Genomic DNA, 14,052 nt, shown 5'->3' on the forward strand with positions numbered 1-14,052 from the left:
TTCACTGGAGATAACAATTCCTGGGTCTGGCCTTCTGTATGTTTTGTGTGCTTTCGGGTGTGTTTGTGTCAACAAACATGTTTGTTGCATACATGTGTACGTGTATGCTTGTGTGTTTATACCTCTGTGTGTATCCACATGGTTATATACATGCGTTTTTGTATATGCTAACCTGTGAAAAAATCCCGTATGTACCGGAAATGGATTGTGATTCTGAAGCATTACTAACCAGATTTGCAGTAACGTTAAGTTATATAACAGTTATACTATTCAAAGCAAAATGTGTATACAAACCCTTTTTTGAAGGATTCAGCCTTAGAATATTTTTAGTTGTGCCTTGGAATAACAACTGCTGCCTCTTCTTTCCCCAGGATTACATCTTCACAATCAACACCCACCAAGGGCTGAACAGTAACTCTTCTTTATAAGCTGTGTGAGGCAAGTGTGTGTTGGGAGGGAGACGTGGACTGTACAGGGGTTCTTATCTTGTGTGTATGTGCATGTAACTGCTGCAGGCTTGTGGACCCCAGCTCACTTTCAAGCTAAGTCACTGCCTTCCCCCAGTCCACTCCCACACTAACCTCAAATGCACCAAGCATTATGTTTTGACCTATTCCCTCTGAAGTAGAACATTTCAATTTTAAAAATGTTCTAAAGGAAACACAATCTTTTCTGCAAGTAAGCGTAGATGATGATGATTAAACCTATTCTTGTACCGGAGATGTGTACTGATATCTTATTTTGAAAATCAACTGTAATGAAATGTTACATGTTAGCTAATAATAGTTGTTTTTAGTGTTTTGAATGCTCTCTGTGGGTGGTTAAAATGATACTATGGGTACAAGTCTGATTTCTGTTGGCTGGTTTGAGAGACTACATCAAGACTTTGATTCCCATCATCCTTGAGTGAGAAATGAAAGACTCTTCTTTGTTCATCCTTTCACTTGTCAGAGCTCTGTTAGATAGGTTGACCATAAAACATGGGCCAAGTAATTTATAACTGGAAGCTGGGGCCACAGCTTGTATTTTTTCATGGGAAAAAGTTGCTGGACTTGCGAGTTTTGTTATGATCTTTAAGACGGGTGCTCATTTGGTCTTCGGTGTTGATAGGAATGACTGTTAGCTGTGACAGCAGGCATGACATTATCTGCATCAGCTGTCTCTTGCTGTGTTTTGTGTTTGAGGACTGGTTGCAGTATCCCAGTAATACTGGCATGTACCTATTCATTAACTGCCAGCCACACAGTTAAGTGGTGAAAGATGCAGACTTATAACTCCAAGGCTTTACTGAAGCAGCTATGAGCAAGACCAGAGCTGCTTCAGTAAAATTATTCAAGACCATAAATGAGGATGAGGATAAGAAGAGGAAACACTATAGGGGTGGGCTGGTACCTGTGTTACCTAACCTGGAAATTTCAGTCATATGTTTATGTGCCCACTCCTGTGACAGTCAGGAAGCTGGAAATTGAACAGAAAAAGTTCAGTCTACAGAAAGTCTCATGGCCATACCATGTGGCAGTTTGTCAACATGGCTAACAGAGATGTGTTGTATTTATGGTAGTGCACATTGCTGTGGGCTTAAAATAATTTTAAAAATCAACACTAAATCAGCTAAGTACATTGATGATTATCAATCGTTATTTGTCTAATTAAAATCTAAAAGTGATACTATCATTATATTACAGAGGTAGAACTGGAAATCTGTTTTCCTTGCTGTTATAACTATCTGCCGTTTGCTGAACTGCATTCATATATATTATATTAAATGTCGTATTTTCTGCTTCCAAAATAGAGTCAATGCAGCAGCCATCTCCCACGCACACACACATCCTTCATGCTTGTAGGAGGACTTGCAGGGGTGATGACACACGCACACACCCACACAGGCTGCCGCACTGGGGGTCGCACGCAGCGACCTCAGCTACACATTAGTCATAGCCCTCTCTGCTTTTAGTATTTATGGAGGAGGGAGGTGTGCATATTCCTTTAACGCCTGCAGTCCCGCTCTGTTTCAGTCCCACAGATTGTTGGCGATCAGCTAGAGGCAGTTTGTCCTTGGCAAGCAGTGTTTACAAATCCACAGAAACAAGACACTGCTCTAAGGATCACCAGACAAAGTGAGAAGCACTGGCCTTTCCATTGAGATGAGGACAGCAGGTACAGACTCTCTCATCTGGGCACTGAGCATTGGATTTAAAAGGCCTAACTCAGTATGGCTTGGCTCAACCTGCACTAGTCCCACTGCACTACTTCTCCATGGACATCTGTAGAGCATTTAACGGCTCCAATCTGACCCCATCATCCTCATCAGATTACATACTGTGTTTGGTGCACCTTTACAGCCTGTTGAAGTGTTACCTGCATCTGCTGCAGTGACTGTATGAAAAAGGCTGTAGATGCTGAACTCACTGTTCCTCACAGGGCCCTTAATGACACAGCTTTGTGCATGTTTTCTGAAACATATAAACAAAGGACAAACCGTGAGGGGAAAACTGTACTTCCAAGTGAGTCTTCCCCAGTCAGTGCTGCTCATACGGTCCAATTAACAATTAAATTATGCACACATTATATTTATATTTTACATTTCTAAGTGCATGAAAGTAGAGAGTCATAAAAATAACTACTAGTACATTGAATGACTCGCCAAAACCAACAAGGAAAGTTTATTGACTGATAAACAAAGAAATACTGTACATAACTATAACTAGATATTCACACTTATCCCCTTTAACCGTTTCTAATTCTTATCTTAAAATGGACTGGATATCAAAAAACAAATGAAAAATATGAAAAATGGATAACAAAAAACTGGATAATGAAATTTCTTATTAGTGTTTCTCCCAAGTTCACCCTAAAATCTTAAAATGATGCATAACATCAATAGGGTGTAGTTGTTTAACATATTAAAATATTATGAATTACACTCACTTTTGCAAATTGCTTCTCCTGATCGCAGCACGGGGTGGCCATACAAACTCCACACACACAAAGAGCTGGGTTTGAACCTGCACCTGAACAATCTAGGAGCTGTGATGCGACAGCACAACTTGTTGCACCACAATGCCCAACAAAATCATTGAAATGTTTAAAATGTCCTTTATTTATTTTTATTATGTCCACAAAGCTTTCTTTAATTGCACTCATCTCATCTATGCCTTTTTTAAAAATTGCATGTGTCTGCAAAGCTTTTTTTTGATTTGGATGTGCAGCTGTAGTTGCAAACATAGGTTTGTATATAAAAAACTTCATTGCCATTTTATATTTGAGAATTTTTTTCAGCCTACATTTGAAATAGAGGGAAGATTTTTTTTTTTTTCCATTTAATTTTATTTTATGTTTAACTTCTTTTTATTTTGTACTCTAAATTATAAATAAATGCAGACTCTAAAGGCTAATTATTATATAGTTGCATTTTTAACAGTTACTGGGTCTGTGGGGTAACAGGAAGCTATTTGTAGAATTTTCACAAAGGCTCATGTACATACACACACACACAAACACATTTTCAGAACCGCTTGTCCCTTACGGGGTCACGGGGAACCGGAGCCTACCCGGTAACACAGGGCGTAAGGCCAGAGGGGGAAGGGGACACACCCAGGACGGGACGCCAGTCCGCCGCAAGGCACCCCAAGCGGGACTTGAACCCCAGACCCACCGGAGAGCAAGACTGCGGTCCAACCCACTGCGCCACCGCACCCCTCTCTCATGTACATACAATAAATTGAAATTTCCATTTAGCACGCTGAACTGAATGGCCCAGTGTCACAGACTGGATATATGAAAATCCAGATGGATTAGCAATAAGATGTATAAGTAATTTCAAATATCTGAAAAATCTGGATATCAGGAGACCAAATAATGGGGGATGAGTTTACATGTACTTGAGTATGAATGTATTTCAATATACATATATTGTAACATAGGAAATTTAATTAGTGAACCATTTCTATCAAACACACACACACACACACATGCACATTGTCTGAAACCGCTTGTTCCATGCAGGGGGACAGGAAGCCAGAGCCTAACCCAGTAACACAGGGCATAAGGCTGGAGGGGGAGGGGACACACCCAGGACGGGACGCCAGTCCGTTACAAAGCACCCCAAGTGGGACTCACCGGACCCACCGGACCCACCGGAGAGGAGGACACGGTCAAGCCCACTGCGCCACTGCGCCACTGCACCCCCACACCCTCCTCTTTCTATCAAACAGTTTCATTCATTTTGTGCCAGACACTTCTGAAAATCTTACAACTAATAAACTAACAATAAATGAACTAATAAAACCTAATACGTATGTATGTGGTAAACAAATTAATAAAAAGCAATTTTGCTTTTAAGTCTTCAGTTATAAAAAAAATACTCCATTCTATGCATTACAGGAGACTATCAAATAATATTAATATTTATAACACTTTGCTCTAATTCAAACTGAATTGCAATATAATTTATATGTACTTGTGAACAGTGTATAACTACATCTTTTTCAAGACAGTATTATTCTAGTGATATCAAAATTTCTACCCCGGTTAAAATTACCTCACAGCAACTATATTGTCAGCCTAACAAGTAACAACTGTGATATTTAGTGAAAAGATGATTATTTAAAAGTCTTAGAAGCTGTTAGTGTAGTGATTAGAGCTGTTGCCTTTAGACATAAAGGTTACAAGTTTGAATCTCATCTCCAGCTGTAGAACCCTTGAGCAAGGTATTTATCCTGAATTGCTACAGTAAAATTATGCAGCTGTATAAATGGTTAAATAACTGTAAGTAGATTAACACTGTAAGTCACTTTGGAAGAGAGTGTCAGCTAAATGAAAAAAAAATTATTTAAATGTGTTACTCTAAAGTCCTGTGTGATGTATAACTGCTCTATTTTTTATATACAGTAAAAATCTGAATGTTCTGTTAATATATTCTCTAGTGTCAAGCATTCTCACATTCATTCATCATTTGTTCATGGATCTTTCATGAAATAAGTGAAAAGCAAACACAGGTCAGGTCTTTAAAAATTTATTCAATTGAATGCTATGGTGAAATCATGACAAAATGGATACCCTTGCATAGATCACAAACTATGCCTTTTGCAATAAACAATGACAAATTATAGAGCCTGTTGCAAACTCTGAGATGGAAGAAAGACAACAAAGGGCAGGTTAGCAATTCAAGATATGAAAATCCAGTAATATTTATTTGCTTTATAATATTTGTCCTCCTAGAAAGTGTAAGAGCTTTCAAGTGGCCTAGGACAACTTTGTCGAGGATGAACAGACTTGAGTGTTTAAGTCATACACATTGCTCTGAGACAATCAAAGTTAAAGTTTGCTGAAAATTGAAAACAATTAGCTTTAATGATGTTGTAGAATTATTAGTCAAAACAACAACAATTATAATAATAATCATAATAATAATAATAATAATAATAATAATAATAACAATATACCATTAGATGGAAACAATTGCGTATGAAGGTGAAGGCAGGCATTTGGAAAATATGCAGTCATTATATTGTCCATATTTCATTTTTGGATGGCCGAGATCATGCAGTTTACATTTGACCATGCAGTAAACAGGATGCAAAAGGGAGAAAGGCTTTTAAATAATATATGACAATCTAATAAAAAACAATAATTCATTACTATCTTGGAGGTAAGAACCTTTAAATATGAAAGACTATTTTTGTCAAGTATGTACTAATGTTTTTCATATGACTGCTTTTATGTTATACATGTCATATTTAAAACTGAATAGACATTTTTTTTCCTGATGTTAAAGTCTTAAAGTCAAAGAAAATCAGGTTCAACTGATCAAGTTTTCAGCAAGTTCAGTGAGGTATGTATCAATAAAATAGAACTCAAAGTACCTGGATTATGTAAATGAACAGAATGTATGTAAAAATTGAAAATTTCCCACCTACAAAAATCTCATCATTAAAACCCAGATGCAAGCATTCTGGACTTATCGTTACTTTTAATTGAATTCTCTTGCACAGAGACATGAATACCTTGCCCTTCAGAAAAAACTCTCAGATGTTATAGATTTTTACAACAGTATTCACACACACAGAGACACTCTCCGAAGCCGTTTGGGACACAGGGCGCAAGGCTGGAGGGGGAGGGGACACGTCACGGACAGGATGCCAGTCCATCGCAAGGCACCCCAAGCAGGACTCAAACCCCGGACCCACCAGAGAGCAGGACCCGGACAAACCCACTGTGCCACCGCACCCCCCATCAACAGTATTCAGGGTGAATGAAATAATACAGTAGTGATTATCTATCCTTTGTATCTTTTTAACCATTGCGAGATAAAAGTGAAAGTGGATTTGAACTTTTAAAGGTTTCTGGAAAGCTTTCATTAGAAGACAATGCTATGTAGTACAAATAGTTCTGTATACATTTATTCATTGTTCTACACAGGATAGGCCAGCACACCTACAAGCCTCATAGCTTTAAAATAGACTATATTCTTTTTTCCCCAACAGTATATATTTTCTTTCAAAACTGTGTTTTATCTGCAAGTTTGCCATTCATTATCTTTTCGTCAGCAGTATGATGAAAACACGATGTATCATTTGCTAACATGACATTAAATTCTCAGTGGTTTCTTGTAATTGGTCCCTTGCTTGGTGTTTGCTGCTAAGAAAAAAGTACATTTTAAATATATTTTAATGTTGGCCTTCTGTACAACACAAAATCAACACATAAAATCAAAGGCCATTAAACTCCCACTACCCTGCCACCAGTCTCTATATCATGTGATACGCTTTACCTCTTTGCCTGGTTGAAAAACAAGGTAAGGTCTTCTATGCAGAACAATAAAGCATCAGTTAACTTACATAACTGCTATAGTTTATTTTGGAATTAAATGTTTTAAATGCATAGCACCATAATAAACATACCATATTTCTTGGGATAAACAGCAGTTACTGAGTCAAATGCCCAGAAAAGTACAAAAGTGTTTTTTCCATGCTCAAACACTCGATGTATAGTTCTTCATTGGGTTTATGTCTTAAAAAGCTTACTTTCTTCAAAGGTATTACTGTTTGGTCACTTCCCCTCTGGGTAGCAGGGCAGACATGCTGGCAAAAGCAGAGCTAAACACAGGTATTTGTCTGCTTTCATTAGTCATCTTTTGTGCTATAAAAAGTTTTTATTTGCCAAAAATATGCACTGCAGAGGCTGGACTTCTCGTGCTTTGCATAGGCAGTTACACCATAACCATAATTAAACCATTACAAGAATAAATTAATGAACTGAATTTATTTGTGCTAAAGTAACACCTAGCATTAACAATTACAAAAATTTAACAGACACCCATACATTTTTATAAACCCTCTTGTGCATTTTTAAAAATTTTATTTCATGAACCTGATTGGGTTTGGGCCAAAAATAGGCCTACTTATCATTTAAAAATCAAACAGAAAAATCAAGTGGTATGGCTTTTAAAATGAGGGAATGTTATTCCACATGCTGCCATATAGAATATAATATGTTCCTTCAACAATATTTGAAGAATATACAAAAATAAACATGATTTAATTATGAAACATAGGACAAATTCATTTCGAATGTTTGCTTTAGCGCCCAACTGTGCATCAAAGCCCTGTAAATTCTACATATCAGGCAAGATATAAAATATTCGCCCTCTAACTTTACGTATTCACAAAGCACTCTTCCTTCACATACAGTGATGTCACTCCAGTGTTTGGCTGAACAGTTAAAGGGTTTCAGAGTGGCAAAATGAAATCAGGTTGGGCAACTGCTTGATATCATGTTTACATTTATGGCAACTTTACATACATACAGTTCTCAAGTGCCTATTTTAGGATCTCAAACATTCAGGCCCATGTAGTGCAAATGCTTCTTAACCACTATTAATAACCAGCAACACATGCCTACTCTAAACAATATTTCCCTTTGCCCATCACCCAGTTAATTTTTCTCCCAAAACAATATGTGAAAATACTTGCCAAAAAGAAATTAATTTTAATTCCCATGGAAAGCTGCAATGTCACTGGTGACCCCAAATGTTCAAACGTACTTTTTAAACTGCATTGGTCTAAAGAGCAACAATATGACAAGTTAGGTTTTCCAGTCTGCTGCCTGAGCACTGGTTATACAGAAATCTCCATATTTGGTTGAGTCCAGCTAAAAAAGCTTCAAATTTTGCATGTAAATTGTTTCTGCTCATCATTAGCATCCAAAAACACTGAATGGGATTATTTCTCTGTCTTTCAAATTTGTAAATCATTCTTTTTGATATGACTTCATCCAAGATTGGCAAAAGTTTGTCCATTCCTGGGCTCCAAGACCCTCTAACATGTTTAAAAGAGACTGGACAGAAATGTAAGGTAACCTTCCAGGGTAATCTATGCTTGGACTAAGTGTTAAGTAATAAGGAGTCATCAACATACATGACTTTAAACTGGTATTTTAACACTCAATACAAGGAATCACAAACACTAACCAGAGAAATTTAACCACTGAGGTAGACAACCAAAAGGCTCATTATAGTACACTGCAAACCAAAAAGATGCAGGTGAATGATAAAACACAGTAAATTGCTTTCTGTTTCCCTTTTTTTCCAAAGTGGTCTGATTAGAAGTTGTTTGGAGGTCTATGTACAAGGTGTCAGCAGGACACTTTGGGCTCAACTAAAGTCTGACTGTCTTAATGTGTGCTTCTCAACACAGTTGGCATTGACTGCAGAAGTAATTCTTCAACCTTATTTCAACTATGTCTCATATCTCAGTACTTCTACAAACATACTTTTTCACACCCTTACACTACTTCTAGAACTGTTTGGTTTATACTCTGGCAATCATTCTCTAAAGAATACATACTGTAGATGGATTACAATGTATTATGGTACAGAGAAACTATGTCATCTCACCTTTAAATTGTAATATCCTATTGCACAGGGAGGCACTTTTAACAATATAGTGGGTTAGAAGATTAGAAGGCACTAGAAGCTAATTAATTTTGCCATCTTTACACTTCATTCCAAGTACTGCAGAAATCAACAAAATTTTATGAAAACTGCAAATGTTCTAAAAACCTGTTGTAACATGGATGCATCAGTAATAAGTTTTTAACTTTATGTTTTCATTTTTGGGTCCATGCACTGTTACCATTTTGGTAATGTTCATATCAGGTGCAAATTTTGAGCATTATGTGTTTGGATATTATTTTTTGCACTTATTATTTTTTTCTAATGAAATGATATGCATCCCTGTGTTGAGCTTGAATAAATTCAATAACATTTCAGACATATCCAACTTTATTGTCTCCATGACAATAAGCTGGAAGATCATCTGATCCTAGTGAATTTCCCAAGATGTTTAATACTGACTTCATGCATTAAATATAATAGGATACATAGTACTTTAATTGATTAGGCCATAATGCTGAGTTATTAGCATGCTGTAATTTCCAGTCCCTAAAGATTTAACATTCACCTCCTAAATACTTTTTAAAATTATTAACAATTTATATGATCAGTACCCAGTGCACTTTTGGTGAAATAAAACAAGAAACTCAAAAACAGATTTGGAAAAAATCCCCATTATTTTAGGTAATGTCCCACGCATGCCAATAATAAAACAAAATGTATCTGATCATGCTTCTATTTTTCATAATTGTCTTTGTGCTGTATTTGCATCTAGGCCTTATAGTCTCACATAGTTGGAAAGGTTTGAAGTTCAGTGCTGTGCATATCTCAGAGATGATCACTTCCACTACCACAGATTTGCAGAAAACCAGCCCTGCATTTCTGGCCAGTAAATCTCATATAACTGCAACACCCATAACAAGGAAAAGCATGCAGATCGATACCTGCAAGCACGTGCGGTTCTGCAGAACTGGGCAGCTTTGATGTACTTCCTCTCAATGCACTGTGCAACTTGCTGTAATCCATGCAGAACTTCTTCATGATCACATTATTGATCTGTTTGGGCAAGCAATTAAGTCCCACTTCAGCAGGGGAGGAGAGGAAAAGGGGTATACACTATCTTGTTTCAATAAAAGCTAATTAAGCCACATTTTTAGCTTTATTATTTTCCTTTTCTCCTTTTTTTCAAAATGAATATGATATATTCCATTTGAAAATAAATGAAACTTTAAACCTTTCACTATTCTGAAAGCTCTTTTTTCCTCAATATCTTTCCTCAGGCATAACTGAAATGCAAGAATGCATCAAGGAGGTAAATAAAGCATTCAGATATGAGTATAGTATGTACAAAAAAGGAGGAGATCCCTCAAGTCTATGCAGCTGCTCAGATTTTGACTCTAAACATCTGTCAGCAGCTTGCTTTTGTTCACACAGTTTTGGTTGGTGAGGGTGCAGTTGCCAGTTCTCAGGTTAGCTTCCCTGAAGTTGTCAATGCTGTTGTTGATGTCTTCGTCAATCTCCATGTACTCTGATTTGCTGACACTGGAGGAGCTTCGACGACTTGAGTTGGTATCTGATGCTATGTTGGGGCTGCTGACATTCAGGAGCTGTGCCTGCTCCTCTCCCTCTGTCTCCCTATGGTAGAAATAGTTAAAGTTGGACACAATCACAGGAACAGGTAGGGCTATGGTCAGCACCCCTGCAATGGCGCAGAGAGAGCCCACAATCTTGCCCCCTATGGTCACAGGATACATGTCTCCGTAGCCCACAGTCGTCATTGACACCACAGCCCACCAGAAGGCATCGGGGATGCTGGTGAAATATGACTCCTTCTCCTCCGCTTCAGCAAAGTACACAGCACTGGAGAAGAGGATGACTCCAATGAATAGGAAGAAGATGAGCAAGCCGAGCTCACGCATGCTGGCCTTCAGTGTTTGCCCCAGGATCTGAAGCCCCTTGGAATGTCTAGACAGCTTGAAGATCCGGAAGACTCTGACCAGGCGAATGACCCTAAGGATGGCCAAGGAGGTTGCCTGCTCACCCTTCACTTCCTTGCGGTCCTGATCCTCTGCCAACTCTGTCCCCAGTGTGATGAAGTAAGGGATGATAGCCACGATGTCAATCGTGTTCATCATGTTTTTGAAGAAGGCTGCCTTGCTTGGGCATGCCAAAAACCGCACTATGAGTTCAAAGGAGAACCAGATGATACAGAGGGTCTCCACTGTGAAGAAGGGGTCTGTGAAAATGTTTGGTTTGTAGTAAAAGGTACTGTTCCCCTCCATCTGTATTCGCCCTGCAGGGTCTTCCTTCAGCTCAGGTAAAGTCTCCAGACAAAATATGACGATGGAGATGAGGATGACCATCACTGAAACTATGGCAATCCCCCTTGCAGGACCCGAACTCTCTGGGTGCTCGAACAGCAACCAGATCTGGCGCTGAAACTCTTTTTCAGGCAGAGGACGCTCTTCCTCTCTAATGAATCCTTCATCCTCCCGAAATTTTTCCATGGCTTCTACTCCAAGCTCGTAAAACTTGATCTCCTCTGAGAACATATCTAGTGGGACATTGACGGGTCTTCTCAGCCTCCCTCCAGACTGGTAGTAGTAGAGGATGGCATCAAAGCTGGGTCGGTTCCTATCAAAAAAATACTCATTTCTTAGAGGGTCAAAGTAACGCATTCTCTTCTTGGGGTTGCCAAGCAGTGTCTCAGGAAACTGTGCCAGAGTTTTGAGCTGTGTTTCAAAACGCAGTCCTGCAATGTTAATGACTACCCGCTCACAGCACTCGTGGTCATCATGGTCAGGCGGGTAGTTGTCCTGAGGGTGGCCCGGCAGCACCGAGGTCTCATCCATGTTGTCTCCAGCCACTACAGTCATGTTGAGGGTTGAGCTCTGTGTGCTGCCAGAGATGTGGGGTTGTGTTTGATCCCCTGCAGTCAGCCCTTCACATGAGCTGTTCTCCACGTGAGGGATGGGTTACTCTTCCTCAGTGTTGTTCTGTGCTTCTCACTGACTTGACCATAGCTTTTCCACACTGCTGTGATTCTCCTGTTGATGTCTCTGTTATTGAATTCTCTGTAGCAGCTCTCACTGGTGCTGCTATCTCTGTTCTCTACTACTGTTGGGGAGAAACGAATGAATTGACCAGTGGAGCTCTTTGCCAACTCAGCAGTTCCAGCCTCCTGATTTTTTTTTTTTTTATGATGTGGACATGAAGGAGTTCAGAGCACAAGTGGTGCAGCCGCTGGATACTGGGGACACAGAATGCTAGAAAATATATTATTTTATAAATGTTAGAATTACAGCAATGCTGAGAAAACTAAAGTAATTCTAATAGTTGTATTATTTTTGCACAAGAAGCATTACAAGTTTCAAACTGCTGTACACCTCTTCCCTTTAGCCGTTAGAACAACACACTTCATTAAACTGTTATAATGTACAAATAATACTAACAATAAGGTACACATACATATGACACAGGCAAATATAATAAATATGCACTTACATATGATAATACACAGGTACACATGACATTCCAAACTGCAATATGCAAACATATGAGACATTTAGGACTACAATATATTAATGGATGAAAATGTGGGCAAAATGCCAATTACTTGTTACAACAGGGCATACAAATGAAAATGGAAATAATAATAATAATAATAATAATAATAATAATAATAATAATAATAATAATAATAACATCACTGTTCTACATCATGTCCAGTCAAGGTTGTCACCGGGACCACAGTGCAGTATTGCTCTTACCTCCTTTAGATGTGAAGAGGAATCTGGTGAACAAGAATGCCGAGAGGGGGTCCACAATCAGTTAGAGAATTAGTTGGTTTTAAGATGGCTGTGTCACTTTACCATACTCCTTCAGATATTCCCATACTCTCTCAGATATCCATCGGCTTTGTCGCCTGGCTTGATACCCGCACACAACGCGTTTCTGTCATCTGTGTCCGGCGCCGATCGCGGCGACCACGTTCGGAAATGGCTGGAGAGCTGGAGTACAGAGTACCGGCGAAAAAGGCTTTTTAAGACCATGCTGACAGTGAGGAAGGAGGGAAACATAGAGCGGCGAGCATGGTAAGGAGAAGCAAGGCGGAGCTGGAGGAGATACAGCAGCAATTTGCGAGCGGCTCAACAGCTCAGGAGCTGAAAGCGCTGCCTTAGCGCAACCGGGGCCACCGGGCGGACTGTGGCCCCGTTTCCACTCTGCCGCACGGGCAGAAATTGGAGAGCTTGTTCTTTTCGTACAAACTTGGTAGAGGTCTCTTGGCACAGCTGAGCCCTAAAACACCGCGAAGCTGAAGAACTAATTGACTAATTCAGGAGAACGTGAAAGTCAGTAGGCTACGCGGAATGAACACACACGCACGCACGCACACACACACACATTTACAAACATACAGATACATACACATGCGCAAAGCGGCGTTTAATAATGTAAAAATACAGCACTGGTTTAGTGGGTTTCGTGTGCGGAGAGGGAGCGAAGAGGGTGAGGAGTGGGGGGAGGCGGTTCGACGCAATGCAGACATGGTGTTCTAACACACACATTCACACACAGAAACACACACGCGCACGCACACACAATCACAAGTGCTTTGACCACAATCGAAATGTGTGCTGCTGTAACACCGCATTCCTTCTGGTGCTTCTACTTGTCCCTCTGATTGCAGAAATATGGTATGTTTATAGGACTATGCATTTAAAACATTTCATTGCACAATGAACCATTGCCGCAGTGTAAATAGCTGCCGTCTTATAATAATAATAATAATAAAGTCTTAATCTTGCCTTTCAACCACGCGATGCGATAAATGTATTGGGTTAGAGGCATTGACAGCAGGGTGGTGGGAGTTTAATGGCTTCTGATTTTATATATTTAATATGTAATTTTATTGAGTACGGGAGTACAAAGTCTGACGTTAAAATATAAGTAGTTTCAAGTGGGAACCATGGCAACCCGTGAGTTGTGTAAATCTTCACAGGGATACTACACTACAGTGACGAGTATTTCTCCTGGTTTTCAAGCCAAGGCATTGTGTTTTATTCTTCGTGTTTTACCAAAGCTTGCTGGTTTATTCCCCGTAGCTTTTTCCCTTACAGTCACTCATACCTGACTTATTTAAAACACTGCAGCATTTC

General features: G+C 39.2%; 1 protein-coding gene across 1 annotated transcript; it reads right to left on the reverse strand.

Annotated features, from left to right (window-relative positions):
• Positions 1-10,290: 10,290 nt before the first annotated feature.
• Positions 10,291-13,674, reverse strand: LOC108936347 (potassium voltage-gated channel subfamily A member 1). The gene is made up of 2 exons (XM_018755677.2): positions 12,664-13,674; positions 10,291-12,159 (listed from the first exon to the last, which is right to left on the reverse strand). The coding sequence occupies exon 2, from the start codon at positions 11,767-11,769 to the stop codon at positions 10,291-10,293; it is 1,479 nt and encodes a 492-aa protein (XP_018611193.2). The 5' UTR covers positions 11,770-12,159; positions 12,664-13,674.
• Between the last annotated feature and the right edge of the window lie 378 nt (positions 13,675-14,052).

Source organism: Scleropages formosus, chromosome 24 (assembly GCF_900964775.1).
Source record: "Scleropages formosus chromosome 24, fSclFor1.1, whole genome shotgun sequence".
In the NCBI taxonomy this organism is placed as follows: domain Eukaryota; kingdom Metazoa; phylum Chordata; class Actinopteri; order Osteoglossiformes; family Osteoglossidae; genus Scleropages; species Scleropages formosus.

Excerpts from the sequence above, each read along its gene's own strand:
- LOC108936347 (XM_018755677.2), bottom strand. The coding sequence starts at position 11,769 with ATGACTGTAGTGGCTGGAGACAACATGGATGAGACCTCGGTGCTGCCG.